The 17,963-nt window shown below is 50.2% G+C and overlaps 1 protein-coding gene and 1 long non-coding RNA gene across 5 annotated transcripts in view; both read right to left on the bottom strand.

The window, feature by feature from the left end:
• Positions 1–9,966, bottom strand: part of LOC132022753 (uncharacterized) — a 19,015-nt gene extending 9,049 nt beyond the window's left edge. Inside the window, exons 1-2 of the long non-coding RNA XR_009405691.1 lie at positions 9,768–9,966; positions 6,004–6,138 (exon numbers count right to left, since the gene is read on the bottom strand). This is a non-coding gene — a long non-coding RNA (uncharacterized LOC132022753). The remainder of the gene's footprint in view (positions 1–6,003; positions 6,139–9,767) is intronic.
• A 2,630-nt stretch (positions 9,967–12,596) lies between these two features.
• The window catches only part of RALGAPB (Ral GTPase activating protein non-catalytic subunit beta), an 81,320-nt gene continuing 75,953 nt past the window's right edge, over positions 12,597–17,963 (bottom strand). For all 4 annotated transcript variants that reach the window (XM_059406991.1, XM_059406990.1, XM_059406992.1 and 1 more), the window contains 2 exons: positions 17,369–17,517; positions 12,597–16,674 (listed from right to left, as the gene is read on the bottom strand). In XM_059406991.1, the coding sequence (XP_059262974.1) occupies positions 16,481–16,674; positions 17,369–17,517 (343 nt within the window). In that variant the 3' untranslated portion in view covers positions 12,597–16,480. The remainder of the gene's footprint in view (positions 16,675–17,368; positions 17,518–17,963) is intronic.

The raw sequence follows: 17,963 nt of genomic DNA, 5'->3' as shown, positions 1-17,963 counted from the left end.
ATAGATGGATGGATGATGGGTGGATGGATGGATGGATGGATGGTGGGTGGATAGATGGATGAATGGATGGATCATGGATAGATGGATGAATGGATGGATGGATGGATAATGGATGGATGGATGGATGGATGATGGGTGGATGGAGGGATGGATGGATGGATGGATGGATGGATGGATGGATGATGGCTGTGTATATGAATGTGTTAGAGCATGAATGAGTGCATGAAGAATTCAGTGAGCCATTTAGCAAATGAATAGAAAAGCTAATGAGTGAAGGAATAAATAAATGCTTGAATGAGTAAACAAGTTAGTACCCGAGTAAATGAACTTATGGTCCAGAACAGAAAACCTAACTTGTTATCACCTTGCTTAGGTGTAGGGAACCCCTGGAAAGCAAGGAGGAAGAGAGAGTATCCTGAGTCTTGAGTAAGCTTCTTTAAGGAAGCACTACTTCCCAGCTTCCTGGAGAACCACACTTAACTCAGAAGAGGATGAAGTGTGCCCACACTCTGGGCAACATCCCTCTGCCCCTGTTGGGCCTGATCCCAGCCCTGGAGTATCAGTCAAGTGGATCAGGTCACAGTGGAATGACTCAGATCCTGGCAACTTGCCAGCACCTCCCCAGGGAGCCTGTGATCCAGCCCACCTCCTGACTATTGTAGAGCCGTGCTCCATGCCCCTCAGACCCAGAAAGCTTCCCAGGGTTGTGTCCTCCGTGCACAGCATTTCCACCCTGCCTTTCTCCCCATCTGAGCATCTCCTGCTCCCCAGGATACACGTGTCCCACTGGTGGGATGGATGGAGCCACACAGCCCTGTGGTTGAGCCTCAGCTCTGCCACTTGAGCTGTTTGGCTTCAGGCAAGTGCCTTAACTTCTCGGAGTCACAGCTTCTGTGTCATTTTGATGAAAATCTTGCCTGTCTCGAGGGGTGGCCATGAGGATTCAGTGGGATAATACATGTCAAGGGTCCAAACTGTGCCTGGCACAGGATGTACACCCAGCACCTTATTTCTGGGTGCTCAACTTTGCTCTCTTGGTGGCAGTTTATGGAGCATTTACAAAGCGTGAGCCCAGCCTGTGCTCAGAGCTTTCCGTGCACGACCACACGGAGTCCTCAAAGAAGAGGGAGGTAGGGATTATTGTGTCCTGCTAAAAATACACATGCAGGGACGCCTGGGTGGCTCAGTTGGTTGGACGACTGCCTTCAGCTCAGGTCATGATCCCGGAGTCCCGCGATCGAGTCCCAGCTCCATGGGGAGTCTCCTTCGCTCTCTGACCTTCTCCTCGCTCATGCTCTCTCTCACTGTCTCTCTCTCAAATAAATAAATAAAAACTTAAAAAAAATACACATGCAAGTCCTAATAACCTCCAGGACCTCAGAATAGGACCTTCTTCTGGAAATAGGGTCTCAACAGAGGTAATCAAGTTAAAATGCAGTCGTTAGGGTGGGCCCTCACCAATGAGGTGTCCCTATAGAAAGGGGCAATTTGGACATAGAGACAGACACACACAGAGGGAGACAGTGCAAAGACCCACAGGGAGAAGGCCGTGTGAAGAGGGAGTCAGGGGTTGGAGGGATAGAGCCAGAGGCCAAGCAAGATCTGGAGCTGTTAGAAGCTGGATCCTTCCCGCAGGTTCAGAGGGAGCACGTCCTGCCAGCGCCTTCTGGACTCCTGGCCTCCGGTCTGTGGAACAATCCACTTCGGTTGTTCTAGGCCACCCAGTTTGTGCTGCTCTGTGGTGGTCACTTCAGGAAAGGAGTACAGAGAGGATGGGCCTCCAGTTGCCAAGGACAACACTGAGGGTCCTGGAGAGGGGCAGAGAGAGGGTCCCAGAACTTCTGGTTGGAGGTGGACAATATGGGCATGCCTGAGAAATGTGTCATGATAAGAGGTTGAAAGAGAGAACCACGTCCACTTACTGTCCTGAGTTTACTTGTGTGTCTTACAAACATCAATGGCACAACCTTCAGTTGCATCATCCGGGCTAGGAAGAGCCAAGGATATCCCTGGGGATCTTCAGATATACCTCTGAGTTACAGTCAGGAAAGCAGGCCGTTTCCAGGCTGTGCGACTTTGGGGGAGTCACTTAACCTCTCTGGCCCTCAGTTTCCTCATTGGAAAATGAAATTAAGACCCACCTCACAGGGTTGTTGGGAGGGTCAAAGAAGACAGCTCACGGGGAGTGGATAGCCCTGGGGTAGGCACAGAGCACCAGGCACTCAGCCACGGCTGCTGTAAGGGGGATGATGTGTCTTGGAGAGCCTATCACTAGAGGCTCACAGGCTGTGTTTCACACACACACACACACACACACACACATCTGCCTTATAGAACAAAATGTTGAAAAGGAAACCTCAATCCATACCCCTCAGAGACCCGGGATCTCAGCCTTCCACCCAGAGCTGGGAGGGCATCTTCCCACAGCCCTCCCCAACTACCATCCAGAGCTGTTTACCTGCCAGGAGTCCCAAGGAGCTGTGTCCCCTGCCTTCTGCAGCAGGTGCTCCCAGGTGCATGGCCAGAGGTCCTCCCTGCAGAGTCAGGCAGTGCCCACTCTCCCTCAAGGTCTGAATCCCCACCCCAGGAGGCTTCTCTGGCTCCTCCAGAGTGACAGGGGACAGGAGGGTGGGGCTTGATGGCTCATCTGGCTTTTCTAGGTCAGCACAGAAGCTGACCCGCAGCACGTTCCCTCGCAGCAAAGGGGACAGAGGCGACCAAGCAGTGCATGGGACTCTATGGAGCAGGGGAAGCTGGAGAAAATGCCAGACAAAGCCTGAGAGAAGCTCCAGCCACAGTGTTTATTTCAATGCCAGGAAAGCTCCCAGGAAAACACAGGTTGCCAAAATCTCATCAGCTAGAACAAGGCATGTGTGGAGGGAGAGGTGGGGTGGGGTGAGGGGATGGGGGAGAATATGTGTGTGTTAGGAGTACCTGTAGAGTAGGGCAAAGGCCAGGGGGAACAGGCACGTAATGTACACCCTCGGAGTTACCATATAGTGGGGCACCTTAGCAACATCTGCAAAATGTAAACACATAGGTCTCAAATTCAACAACTTCTCCCTGAATTTATCCTCTCGATAGAAGCGCACTTGTATACCAAGATAAAAGTTCAAGGATGTTCCCATTGTCACTAGAAACAGAAACCTTGTCCCGCAAATTTAGTGGGGTTCAGCTCCCAAAGGGCAGCCCTCTGTACCACACAAGGAACTCAAGACTTTAGCCCTAGGACAACAGGGAGCTATAGAGGGCTCGAAGCAGGGGGAAAGATATGTCCTACTTTGTGCCTTGGATGGACCGTCTGACAGGGCAGAAAAAGCAGAGCTGGGGAGACCAAACTCCAGACGAGCTAATAATTCATACTCCTGACTGGTAGGATCTGAGGTGGCAGAGGAGGGGACACCAGGAGGGCCTGTCCCCTTCTCCTGCCATCAACACTGCTGCCCCTGGGAAGCTAGTGAGGATGTAAGGACAGGGGATTTCTGCAAAGGAGAGAACACTTCTTTGCCTGCGCCCTGCCCCCATCCCACGCTGGGTGAGACCTGGCACAGTGGAGTCAGGGTCTTGGCTCAAAGCCCAACTCCATTGGCGTGGCTCCAAGCCAGACACTTGGTCATTCTGTGCCTCATTCTCCCCTTCTGTGAAACAGGGATAACCAAAGACCCTCCCTCATGGAATTCTTGTGAGGGTTAAAACCCCCGTAGAAAGCCCATGGAAAAGTGCCTGGTACACAGTGGGTGCTCATGAAAGGTGAGTTAATTTTATACGAGCATGTGGTAGCTGCTCTGTAGTTACAAAATGAGTGTTTGTTATTAAAGTCAACCTAAAGGCGAATCGAGGAGTGTGGAATCACAGAACGGGAGCTGGGAGCAAGAATCCCCCAACCCTTTGAAAGGATGGGAGAAACCCAGGCATTCCCAAAGAAGGTCAAGGACATGTGGAGTCAGTGCCAGCGGCTGGGCCCAGACCCCACAGCTTATTAAATGAATGGATCTGGCCAGGCCCAGTGGACTTGTCAGGGGTCTCCTGAGCACAGGAAACTCCTCGTTTCTTTAATATGGACCCACACCTTTTGGCCCAGCTGTATCCTAGGACCTCTTCTGAGTTCAGATGGCCAAATTTTCCCCGCATGCCTGTTTATCTCTCCCATCTTCATAGGCTCAGGCTCCTCCCCAGGAACCCTGGTTGGTCATCCGTAGTGGGAAAGAGCTGGGTCCTCTGGAGGCTTTCCTGAGGAAGGAGGAGGAGCGGAGTCGGGGGACCCCCGGGAAGCACCACATTCGCCAGAGTCTTCTTCCCTCATCAGCAAATCTCTCCCACCCAGCTTGGTTACCGCCACCGCTCCGCTGACTCCAGGAAAGCCAGGCTGGAAAAGCATGGAAGGTTGAGTCTAGAGATGATGACGGAATGAAAGAGTGAGAGAGGAACAGATACAGGATGGGGCGGGAAGGGCTCTATATGAACGGGACAAGGTTCTGGAGCAGAGTCCGAAAGTCTCCTTTCCTTACCCACTAATTGTACACAAACAGGGCAGGTTACGTAATTTGTGGGCCCGTTGATAAAATGAATGGGCAGGGCCCCTCATTCAAAAATTAAAAATTTTAAGACGAGAGACAGCAGATCATTAAGGCAAGTACGGGGCTTTTTGGAACATGGGACCTCCTGGGACCGCACAGGTTACCACCGTGAGGCTGGGCCTGAGCACAGTACTCTGGGTGCAAGCACTCGCGTGTGTTTTTCCAGGGAAAGCACCCTCGGCTATCAAAGTCATGGCCCAGAAAGGTTAAGAATCAGTGTAACTGAGGTTAAGTGAGGGCCCTTGCTTCTCACCCCACACAGGCAGGGGCTCCACACTGTGACCCACAGGGAGCAGAGGGGGTTGGGAACAGGTTGCATCGGTGGACTTGGAATAGATCAGGCTGGGGTGGTCATGGGGACAGAGGGAAGTGGGCACATGAGGGATAGAGCTGAGGCATTGCTGACGGACTGGATGTGGGCTGGGAGGGAAAAAAGGCACGAAGACTGACTCTTGCGTTTATGACTCAAGCAATGAGACCGATCAATGGAGGAGCTATTCATGGAGACGGAGAAAGCTGGCAGAAGTTCAGGGGCGGTGTTTTGCTTTGTTGGGTACCCAAGGGAATCAAGACTCTCCTTCCAGCAATGAAAAGGTGTCAAGGAGATAACAGAGCCGAGAAGGACAATTAGAGCATTGGGGTCATTGGCACAGGGCTGACATCCCACTCCTCTGGAGTGGCTGAGGCCTTTCCCGGTGTTCAGTGGGTGCCAGGGCCCCGTTACTCCAGGCAAATTACTTACTGCTCTGCCACTCAGGTTCTCATTTGCAAAGTGGAGGTAAGAATGATACCCTCTTCCTAAGATCTCATAGACGAGCTTGTGAAAGGGAAGTGCTTGGCACAGGCCCTGGTGCCTTGTAAGTGTCCAGTGACTATCAGCGAGCTGCATCACTGGATCGTGTCCTTCCTCCTCCAAAGGGCTGTGTGTCAGGAGTGCTGGGAGGGCTTTGGATTTGGAGCATCAGTTATCGGGCACGTTAGGAGGTGCTAATGCTATGGCAGAAGACAATCTAGAGCAGAGTAAAGGGGACATTGGAGCTCAACCTCAGAGGTGAGGGAGTGCACCGAGCGCATGCGGGGGAGAATCCCAGGCAGAGGGAGCAGCAAGGGCCAAGACCCTCCGTACGGAGAGCAGTGGGAGGTGGGGTCACGGAGATAAAGGGTAGGGAAACTTTGTGAAGGCACTCTTCATGGCAGAGAAGGCTGGTCCTCCAACATGGTGAAAACATGTCTCCAAAAGAATGAAGCAGAGGGTTCCCCAACATGGCGGAGACAAGCAGCTCTTGTCCCATGGTGGAGGGAGTGGATATCCAACATGGCAGCTGCCCAGGCCTTGGGTAGGACCTGAGACTTCCCCTTCCTGCCCCGCCCCCTCCCCGCCCCAAATCCCAGAAGGGTCTCACCTGGCTGAACAGAAGGCTCTCACCTGGCTGAACAGAAGGCTCACAGGCAGGACCTCTCCTCCTTTTAGCTATGGAGTGTCCCCTCCCAGCAAAACTGGGCTGGGGCTTTGCTCCAGGGCTCCCAGTCGGGCATACATCCGAATCATTGTCCTCTGAGTCTGTGGAGGTACAAGATAAGGCATCTTGGGTGGTCACATCCTGTCTCCTACCCCTGACCTCAAGGGAGTCCCCTGCCAAGCCTGGGCATCCCTGGTAGCCTTGTCTGAGACCAAGGGGCCAAGGCAGAATCATGACATATGGGACAGCCCTGAGATCTCAGGAAGACCTGAGGACCTTGAAGGTGACGGGGACCAACAAAGGTTGTCGTAGGACTCAGAAAGTGGCCACACCCACATACTAAATTGGGACAGGCCCTTGAGGCAAACAAACAACCTATTTGTATTCGGAATGGTCCAAGAGCGGGCACTGGGGAGAAACACACCCAGCGACTGACCTATCCATCCATTCGTCCACCGGTCCACTTATTAACAAGTGTCTGAGCATGTATGTACAACACTTCCCTGCAGCACTGCTTTGTGATGAAGCACGCACAAGCAATAAAGTATGCTAGAAACTCCGTGCGTGCGTGCATGCGTGTGTGTGTGTGTGTGTGTGAATCATGTGGGGTCTGGGTGACGGAGGGTGGCACGGTTGCACTGCACAGAGCCACCCCTCCATCCAGTGCCATGTTAGAAACTGTTAAAACAACCGTGAGACCCGTAGCCTTTGACTTGCGGGATGTCCGTGATGCATCATAAGCAAGTTTCAGAGAAATGTATAGGTAAAGAGCTCCTCCCCTTTCTACTGAAAAACAAGTAACAATCTGCGCATGCTTTTTTGGAAAACCTGCATGTGTTGTTAGATAGTGTGTGAGCTTGCCCCCGTGACTTATCCGGGGAAGGCAAGGTGGAGGAGGAGGGAGAGGGGATCCTCCTCCTGACTATACTCCTAAGGCGTCTCACTGATGGCGGAGAAGTCATGAAGACTGAAGAGAGCCCTCCACTCACAGACCAAGAGCAGGAGACAGGAGAGGCGGGCTTCATTTTCCTCATCTACAGCCCTATGAGGAGGGAGTGATGAGGATTTACAAACCAGTGTGAGGGCTTGAAGGGTCTGCTCTTCAATACAGGTCGTGATTGTTTCTTGAACACATACTAAGTGCTAAGTATGGCACGTGCATTTTCTCATTTAATCCTGTTGACAACATCTTGAAGGAATTACTAGTGTTCGTTGCAATTTGCCGGTGAGGAAGGCTCGGGAAGGCGGAACGTCCAGGCTCCCAGCCAGGAAGCGGTGGGGCTGGACTCCGATGGGCCTCCCAGCACCAGGGCCCTGTGGTTCCATGTTCCATGGGCTGCACCAGTTTGAAGTCAGGGGATTCAAAGGGAGCTTTGCATTTAACCCCCCCGCTCCCAGGATCACCCAAAGGTGGGTGGGACAGGCATGTTTCAGCTCTAAATCCATCTCTTCAGAGGTTTCTCTTCCTGCAGCAAATTCCTTTCTGATCACAAAGGAAATGTCCTCAGAGGAGCACCTTCCCCTTGAAGGGCACACGGGGCTGCATACTCTTTCCTGTCATGGCCCAGAATTAGTTGTCCCCACTGGCCAGCTTCTCCAGGGCTCAGCTGCCCACGATCTTTTCTTGCCTCGGTGCCAAGCTTGCCGGGCAGCTCCCTTCTCCTGCCCTGGCTCCTTCATCTACTTGAGAAAGCGTGTCCTCCTGGGCCCCATGGCACTCCCTGCCCAAACCGGCTGCCTTCTGGGCCCTGGAACGGCCCTGCTGAGCAGGGGGGTCGGAGCTAGTCCTAACTGCTTTTCACACCCGATTCTAGGCCAAACTGATTCCAGTGAGATCAACAGCAGAACAGAAAACTGCCAGCCCAGGTGTCCCCGAGAAGCAGCTCCCCCAAACCCCGGCAGGCCCAGACCCTAGCACAAGGACATGACCAGGACAACAATACTAAGAGTTCTGAGCAGACGGGCCCCTAAGAGGAGACTGCTTATCTCGCTTTAAGGACAGTTTCTGGTCATTGCAAATTTCCAAATGCCTTTTTGCAAAGGGCCATGTGAGATGTGGGAGCAAGTTTGAGACAAGGTCAGGACAGGGCAGGCTGCAGACGGGTTTAGAGGAGGGCATTCAAGGAGCATGAACTGCTGGAGATTAGTGCCTTAGACCTTGGGGGAGGTGCTCCTGGCTTCTAGGGAAGCCATCTGAAAACACGCCTATGCTTCCTCCCACCTCGTCTACACCGTGACTGAAATGGATTATTTCTTAGCCTATAAGCGCCTACTATGTGCCACACGTGTACATGTCCTCGACGCCCTGCCCTTCACACGCATCTCTCCACAGCCCCAAAGGGTAGGGGCCGATTTTCTCTCCATCCTATAGATGAGAAACCCGAGGCTCAGAGAGGACTTAGCCAAAGTCACAGAGCTGCTGGGAGGTAGAGCCAGGAGAGGACACCAGATAACCGGCACCCTCAAGTACTTCATGGGTGTGGGACCTGGGCACGTGGCTCCTCTCCCCGAGCCTCGGTTTCCTCAGTTGTGCAATAAGGATTGCTAAGCAGGTTATTCTGAGGATTACATGAGATGATGCACATCAGTGTTTCGCACACCCTTTAGTACGGTGTGGAAGAAAGGTTAGCAATTATTCCGAACGATGAAGGGCCAAGGCTCAAATGTGGGCCCCGTCCTAGACTCCAGAGAGACGCCTTTTGCAGCCACTGCACGGACACGTGGCTCTGTCCACCACCAGCCACCAGCCCTGAGCCCGAGTTGCGCCCCTCAGGGAAGGCGGCAGCCCACCCCGGGAATATGAGAATGTGCTTTAAACATTTTCCAGAAGCTCTCGCCAGGAACTCCCAGTAATGACACGCCATCAGCAGCCCCCACACTGGAGGACGTGGGGCAGCTCTGGGGATGAGTCAGTGCCATCAGACCAGAGCTGGTGGCGCATCAGCACCCTCCCTGCCTCGCTGACCAAAGGTCTTGGAACTGCAGAGCAGGAGGTGGAAGGTCAGACGGTCCCCTGGAAGAGGCTCCACGGTGAGGGGAGCGCCCAGGGGATAGGACACCTGCGGAGCCGAAGGCCATCCCTGCCACTGGCCCCAAGCTTCCCTTCTGACCAGCTTCATCCTGCCTCCTGTTGCTCTGGGGGGCATGCCGAGTTCAGGACAAGCGGCCGTCAGCCTCCATGATCTTGTGACCCCGAGAACCCAGCTGCCTCCCTGATGCATAGTCCAGGCAGAAAGCAGCATGAGGGGTCTCTTGGCACCCGATAAATGCCCGGCGCTGCCATATCCCATCGCGTACGTTATTTACTGCACGGAAGCACAGGGAGGGGCTGAAGTCCAGCGCATGCCTTGTTCCCCCACCCCTTGTGCCCTGGCTAGTCACAGCAAAGGGCCCCTTTTACTAATTCATCTGGGGACAGGAGCCACCTCTTTCTGATCTGTGCCAAAGACCTTCTGTGCTAGCAGTGGCTGTGAGGGGACACAGGTGTGCACACACACACACACACACACACACACACACACACACACACCGCTTCCCAAACTTGGGGGCTCACTCTTGGCCTCTACACTACTCAATGAATCCTTTGCTCCTACGGGCGACTGCTTGTCTCAGCCAGCGGTTGAAGAGCATGAAGGAAACTTTTCTCTCTGCCATTGCTTCAGGACCCACTTGCCCAGCTTCGGGATCCCCTGCTCAGCTCCAGGATTAGGGCCCGGCCCAGGCAACTCACCTTGGCTCAGTAAGAAGCAGAGCCAGACGATCAGCAGGACCAACAGCAAGCTCACGGGCAGCCAGAGCCAGAACACCAGGAAAGAAAATGTGAGGTCGTTCACCAGCGGCACCAGAGGGTACTTCATGGTGTGTGGCTAAGCCAGGCCTGCCTGGGCTGGGCTGGCAGGGCTGCCCCGGGGACCCAGTGGGCCGGCCCACACTCTGCTCTCAGCTCAACTGTGACTGAGCGGATGACCTAACAAGGAAGTCAGTGCCTTTCAGGCAAAAGGAGAGCTGTTTTGGACAAGCGAGTGGGAACTACTGGCAGTGAGACAGTTGGGCCAAGAACAAAAAGCCCAGGCCTCCAGGCAGGCAGGTCTGGGTTGGAATCCCTGCTAAAATGCTATGGGTTCATGGGACACCTCCTTGGATCCTCTTGTAAGATGGAAGGAATTCTTACTTCAGCAAGCTGCTAGAAGAATAAATGATGGGATAAACATCGACCCCAGGTGGCTATTCAAGAATTTGAGGTCACAGGTTCCTTCAGGAGCCCACCCGATCCCAGGGCCTGTCCTTCTGGCTACAGGTGCCCACATGTGCACTTGGTGGCACTGGGAGGGGGGGATGCGGCGACCCAAACTGAGTTCGGTGCATCGAAGCAGGCAGCTGTAGCAGCTTCAGGGAGTAACTGCTGTGTGTGAAAGGCAGGCCTGGTACTGGCACATCTCCGTTCCTAAGAGAGCCCCCCAAATCTGCATTTTTATGCAAAATCTTCCAATTTAAAAATGTTGCAGCAAGCACTGAAACACTGTTAGCTCAAGAAAACAAATCTGCTGGGCCAGCCTGGGTCACTGGGCTGCCATTTACAAACTTTCTAACACGCAGGAGGCCCTCAATAAATGACTATTTACTCTGGAAACTTTGGCATCTCGCCTTAGGACAGTTTTCAGTGAGGGGTTTCTAAGTAGTTGGCTTTGTTCCTTTGGCTCCCAAGTAGGGAGAATACTCTCAAATGCCATCTTCTCTTCCCACCACACCTGTCACTCGTCCGCTCATGGAGTAGCACACCTCCATGTGCCAGGCCCCGGGTCGGGAAGGAGGCCCTCCAGGGCCCGGCCGTCCCAGAGCTGGAGGGAGACGCTGGCCAGACGGGGAGCCTGACGGGTGCAGGGAGTTCACAGGTGGATTGGCTGCGGCTTGTGGAAGGGAGGAGGCAGAACCCTCAATCCCCACAAGGGTCCTGGGCCAGCTACCTCAGTCACTACCGGCAAATGTCCTGTGAAACACACCAATTCCTACGCTTCCCCCTGCTCTACTCAGAAACTCTAGGTGAGGCTCAGTGAGCAACCAGTCTGATCCAGCCTCGTTTCCGGCGCCACAGCAGCTCGTGGAGCGTGGGTCAGAAAGTCAGGCAGATCCAGTTCCAGGCTAGGAGAGCAGCTACAAGAATCCGGTGGTAGACCTGGGGGAGGCTTGGGGTTTCGGAAGGCCCCCCCCACCAGCTCAGGGAGAAAGGCAAAAGGCCAGTCACGGGGAAAGTAGGGAAGGGGTGTAAGGAGGAGAGGGGAGGGGAGAGCCGGAGCTTGGAAGCCAGTGCTTAGAGTCTTAGCCCGGAGACTTAGAGACTCGAATCCCCAGAAGGGGTGGCCCGGGCAAGAGGGCATTACAGTGTGTGCCACTCCGAGCCTAGAGGCCAAGACCAGGAGAGGTTTGGGCTGGGGTCGGGGTGGGGATCCTTTGACACTGAGTCCCGAAGAGGCTGAGCAGCACTGGTGGGAAAGGCTTGAATGAACATTTTCTCACCAGAGCCCGGAACCGGACCACTGTGCAATCAGCCTGACGCTTCCCTGGCCACCAAGGACCGGCTAGAGGTCCTGTGGGCAGAGCAGGCGTGGACGCACAATTACAGGGAAGGCAGCTCAGAGAGTCACCTGTTAATGTCCCGTCAAGTCAGTGATAGGCTGGAGGGACAGCTCTTGGCAGAGGCGCGCACCCTAACCATTCTCATTGCTGTTTCCTTGGTTCCCCACACGTGTGGTCTTGGTAGGAAGGTGCTAATCAGGCTGTGTGGAACCCTCTCGAGCCAACCTTACTCACGGGGCAGTAGGTGGGTGGAGGATGACCGCCTCTGCGTCTCCCCTTTCCTGACTGCTAGCCCTGGCAGAGCCCGGATTTGGGGCAGGCAGAAGGTAAAGCTGCTTTTCTGTGTCCCTAAGATACAGGCAGCCGGCCCCTCGGTGATCACAAGCCTCTGTACGGCGGGTTTCTGCTGGCAGTGTTTTCATTACACAAGCCCTGTGATGACTTGTACAGTGGCAGAGAATAACTTATACCTATGGAAGTAATCAATTAATCGTGTATAAAAACAGCAAATCACTATGTTGTAGCCTGAAACTAATACAATATAATGCTGCATGTCAGTTATAATTCTGTTTAAAAAGTAATCTAACTTCCAGTATTCCATGAAACTCTACAAAACCAGTGTGAAGGGACGCCTGGGTGGCTCAGTTGGTTAAGCCGCTGCCTTCAGCTCAGGTCATGATCCCAGCGTCCTGGGATCGAGTCCCACATCGGGCTCCTTGCTCCGCAGGGAGCCTGCTTCTCCCTCTGACTCTGCCTTCCACTCTGTCTGCCTGTGCTCGCTCTCTCTCTGACAAATAAATAAATAAAATCTTAAAACAAACAAACAAACAAACAAACAAAAAAAACAAACCAGTGTGAAAACCCACAGATCTAAATTAGGAAGGTCAGGCAAAGCAGAGCACACAGCTCTGTTAAGAGCAAATTAGAAACACCAGTGTAAGTCAAAACCCAGCCTGTCACCAAAAGCACACACAACGTTATTAGATAAGAATCTCCTTAAAATTTAATTGACTAAATGTATTACATTCAATATTCCATGGGTTTCTTCTGCACAAAGGATCGGCATAAATACAAACAAGCCTCTGGGCCTTTTTCCCTAACTGATGAAGAGAAAACACAGGAGGCAGGGGACACAGGTACACCTTCGTATTTACATTTCGCCTTTACTTTACAGTTCAGTGCCAGAAATATTTACAGAAAATACAATAAGAAAAAGATCATGTCTTGGCAACATACCGAAATTCATACAAATTGTATATATGATTTCAAGCAAATAATGATACTGTTTATTTTTTAGCCACAACTGCCAAGCCCTTCAGAGGAGAAAGATGTTCTTGGTCACTGCAAGAGGCAAGGACTTGGGAAACTTGGTTTGCTTCAACAAATGTTTATTGGGCGCCTACTATATGCAAGGCACTGTGGAATCCCAAATTACACCTTTTCCCTCACCATTAAAAAAAGAAAAGCATCTGAGGAACGTGAGCTGATGCTCTGAGAAAAACACTATATAGTACATGGCTTCTTCAGCTACCGAGAACCCACAGTTTGATTCCACGCTGGAATTGGGTGGATTACCTCCAATCTCTCCATCTCAGGAAAAGAGGCTGTCACGGAAATCCTTAGAACAGACCATCTCATTCAACTTATTGTTTCATGTAAACACATAAATCAAATCTTTTCAGGAAGATATAACATGAATGGGTTTTAAAATGCTGAATGGAGAACCACTGCCAGCAGGAGTGTCAAATTACCCCCAATACATCTTTACTATCTACCTCAAAGTGGGTCTTTGAGCAAGGCTGATTTCCACCTTGGGTAAAGTCTTAGCTTCCAACGGAAATAAATGCTCCCAAAGACGGTCTCTCTGAAAATCACTCCGGAGAGCCTCACAAATGCTTCCCCACAGTAGGCAGAAAGTAACCGTTCATAAAGGCCTCACATACACAGCCTGCGGGCAACCAACATTACTGGCCAAAGACGTAGGTCTTTTCTATTTGTAAGGGAGTCCGGAGGAGAATGGGCCACCCTGAAATCGAGGACCAGGAAATGGAGGACAGCACGCACGCACGTGGCTGTGTATGGCCAGCGCAGGAGGGGGTGAACCTACCACGTAACTATTCCTTTCAGAGGGCCAGTGCCAGGTAGGAGGAGGTCTTACGAGGAAGCACAGGACAAAAGTGGGAGCTGGCTGACCAAGAAAAAGTAAAAGCCTCCTCACTGTCGTCAGTGCTCCCAACCAGAAAGGAGGAGGAAAGCTCCGATCTCCTGAATGGGAAAAAGGACTACAAGGGGCTACCTGCCTCTGTCCCTTGGGTAATGCTTTCCTTGTCACCGAATGCCACACTCATCCACCCCCTGAGAATACCTGTCACATGCAGCTACTATACTGTTTAAGCCACAGACCAAAGTGGTCCAGGCTTCCCTTTGAAGGTTAGGAACACATGCTACCAAATTTATCAAGTGGACTACTAAAGGTTATCACTAGGGACTGAATATGCTCCTCTGGCATTATTCTACTTGAAGTGATTCTAGCAAAGGCAATTGGGTGAACTTAGTGACCATGAACTCAAACCCATACTAGTGAAAGGTTCCCAGTGTTCTTACCGTACTCCCTTTTTAGGTAAATGTTATTTTGAGCAGAAGGAAGGGGCACCTCATGAGGTAGATGTACCCCTATGTTCTACTTGTGCTGCACACACTGGGATCTCACGCCTTCGGGGGCTGCACAACTCTGCATCGATCCCTCCTTCCCTGGGAGATCATAGGCTTCCAGATTACAAACTGCATTCAACACAGTTATTCACTTCTCAGTCAGGAGAATTACAAAGCGTTGCCAGAAATGAGAGCAAACGGAAGGATCAGGAAGCCTACCCTCAACACGCACATCACAGTATATTTTGCTGACAGTAAATCTGTGCTAAAGGTTTTATCTGAAGAATCACACTGAGGAAGCACACCTACATCAGTTATTTTTAACCTCTGGAATGTTATGAGTTGCCTATTGACTTAAGCCTTCTTTGTTCAAGTCCACCAGAAAAAAGGCCCATTTTTCCCATGAAATGTCAATCTGGAATTTCCATGAAAGTTGTTAAACTTCACTTTACACCTGCTGAGTTAATAAAATATTTTTAGAGTAGAATTTGCTCATCTTTATCCTACACCCCTACCCCCATGCTACCATCTGGAAACATCAATTTATTGCCCAGATTAAAAAGAAAATCAATCATTCAAAAATACCATACCCTGAATGGAAACAGGAGTCACAGGAGGAGGAGGTAAGCTTTACCTGAGCTTAAAACAAATATGAAGGAACGGGTACAGCAAACTTAAACCCAAGAGTTGCTATGATACCCAAATTTCTTGCTCATAGATGACAAAACACGTACTTTTGGAATAGAAATATCTGCACAGGGAACTAGGCCCTACATTATCCCCTCAATGAACTCCCCAAACATCAAACCAAACACACCATCGCAGCCCTGACCTACAGTCTATTGACTCCAGAGTTCACATGGAAAACCACCCCTAAAACAGCTGTGAGCACTCCTCTTTGGACTTCAAATGTCACTTATTTTCTTAACATAAAATAATCTTAATAAAGAAGAAAGCATGGAAGAATAGGAGAAATGAGCAGTGTATACTCTAGCACTGTAACAGGAATCCTCGGAAGGTTGCTCTGGGTCTGGCCACTTCAAAATATTTATCCCTGGCAGAAAAGTAGCAGTGAGGTAACAAATATTTCCAAAACCCGGGGAGGGATTTGTTGTGCCTTTGGCTGGCAAAAGTCCAGAAAACACGATAACAACAACCATTTCTAATAGCAGTCACCCTAGGGGGTGGTCACTAATGTTTGCCAATTATGATGAAATCCAGGAGCGCCCTCGGAGAGATCTGAATTAGTAGCGTTGAGAGGCTGTTTCCTGAACCCCAAATTAGAATCCTTCATAAACGACTGCAGTTTCCTGCTTGGTCCTGAAATAAGAGTCAATGGATGAAACCAAGTAATTTTCAACCCTTGTTGTGAACTTCCATTTCTTAAAATTTAACCAAGGAATTACGAATGCTTAGCCTGTCATCCTGTCCCAAGCCACACAGCAATGGAGAGAGTGGAGGCATCACTGCTGTCTCACTTTCTAACCCCAACGCCACTTGTGTGCCCTTTAAAGGACAGAGCCATGCCTCCAATGTAGATCTGCTCCTGGGCTGCCCAGAAACTGAGGACTTCAGAGAGATCTGTGCAGTAATGAGGACGATAACTTTGTGAAAGGTGGAGAGGAAACATGAAATATTTTAATGTCAGGCTTCTTACCTAAACAAAACACATTTATGCTCATTTCTGTCAGGTGGACAGCTGGACGACAAATAAACTTACAAGTGAGCAGAAAGCTGAGATTTCTTTCCTTCTCCTCCATGCTATCATCAGCATGAGTCTTTGAATGTCCTGGAAGATTCTGAGACAGATTTTAATTCTGAACATAACCTCCTAAAAAGTGAAGTATAAAACTATCTTCAACTTCTAATTTGCAAATTTGATACTACCAATGCACGTGTTTAACTGAGATGCAGGAAGCCTTTCTCCTCAAAAGGCTTATATTTAACTAAAATTGTCACTTTTAAAAGAAAGTTTATGGCTAAAATGTATATCATCATTACCAGCAGGAATATGATTGTGTCTGGGAGCCCATTTCACTAGAAAGCCAAAAGTCTTCTATCAAATGGGTTTATAATGTGTTTCTTCTATTCTGGTGATTAAACAGTAAGCTCTTGGGGAGTGATTGGTTTTTCTTTTTACAGTGATCACCTATCCAATTGTTTTGCTCTGATACCATAGCCCCAAACTGGAGTTCAAGAGTCCTAGACAGACAGTGTCTAAGAAGTGCAGTTCTTGAGTCCAACCTCCTGGAAAAGTGAAGTATAAAACTCTGGCTCCAGCTGCTTATTCCGGTACTTGTTGACGATGTCTGTGATTTTCTGTTTCCGGCGGACATGTGGTGGACTGTAGGAGTCACTCTCCAGTCTCTTTCTTCTACAAATATTAATTACAGTCTGCCTTACCAGAAAACCTTGAAAAAACAGAGGGTATTAAATTCAATGTGAGTAACGAGCTGTCTAGGTGAACTATCAGTATTCAAAGTGAACTACTCTCTACAAAGTCAAACCTAGTTCATTCCATGTGCAAAACTTCCCATCCCTGGAGAAATGGACAACACTCTACTGAGACAAAACTGCTAGAAGAAATAAACCAGGGAAAGCAGAAGTAAATCTGGTCTGACAAACCATTTTCCTGCCCTGGATTATAAACAGCTCTCTGATTTTCTAGGCCTGGAAGTTCGTGAATTATAGTTCTACATGTACTTAAGTAGACGAAGCACAGTTAAAAAAGAACAAAACATGCTTCTTAGTTAACAAGAACGTTGGAAATTTCTTTTTTTTCTTTTTAGATTTGATCTGAGAGACAGCAACTGCGAGAGAGAGAATGAGCAGGGAGAACGAGAGGGAGAAGCAGACTTCCCACTGAGCAGGGAGCCCGACGTGGGACTTGATCCCAGGACCCTGAGCTCATGACCTGAGCCAAAGGCAGACACCTGACCAACTGGGCCATCCAGGTGCCCCAAACCACAGCATTTTCTACATGTAGGATCTATTAAGTAATATCACCATTTCTTTATTTCTACTTCTTGGTTCATAAAAATATTAAAGCAAATAAATTTTAAAAAAGAGAGAAACCTTAACTCTGGCCACATGTGAAGGCCTTACCAAGTGCTCGCCTGCTGACAATCATCCCATCCACAAGCGGGATGACCATGTTAAATTTTCCAGTGGCTCCTTGAATTTTTATCCGGAATAATCCAGTGTTTAAAGGGTGGATAAAGATGACAGGAACTTCTTTTTCAAGAGTGGTAGATCTTAAGAATAGAAAAGAAAACTTTTTTCACCCCAACCACATAAAAGCTGAAGTTCTCCATGTGTAATTTAAGAAAATTAAGGACACTTGCTGGCAAGCTTGATGTAGTCTGATAGGACTCAACATGTCACTCTGCTCAGAATCCTCCTCCTGGGAGCCCACGTTGCTGCACCCCACCCCAAACCCCCATTAACACCTGGCCCTAATGCCCATCACTGCAGTTGGGCTTTTCAAACTAATAAAAAAAAGGGCTTAAAAATGCGTTTTAAAACCACTAGGGACACAGGGTAGAAGCAAAGGGAGAGGAATCTCTGGGGGGGGTAGATCCAGCAACCAGCTGTGGGACTTTCACTTAGTTCCTCCTTCTTGTGGGGAGCAATTCATCTTACATGCAATACAAATCAGGTTATGTAACTTGATATCAAGGGCAGATCTCTGATGTATGAA

Source organism: Mustela nigripes, chromosome 7 (genome assembly GCF_022355385.1).
Source record: "Mustela nigripes isolate SB6536 chromosome 7, MUSNIG.SB6536, whole genome shotgun sequence".
NCBI classification, from domain to species: domain Eukaryota; kingdom Metazoa; phylum Chordata; class Mammalia; order Carnivora; family Mustelidae; genus Mustela; species Mustela nigripes.
Note: the sequence above shows the minus strand (reverse complement) of the source record. Positions and strands in the feature narration are given on the sequence as shown.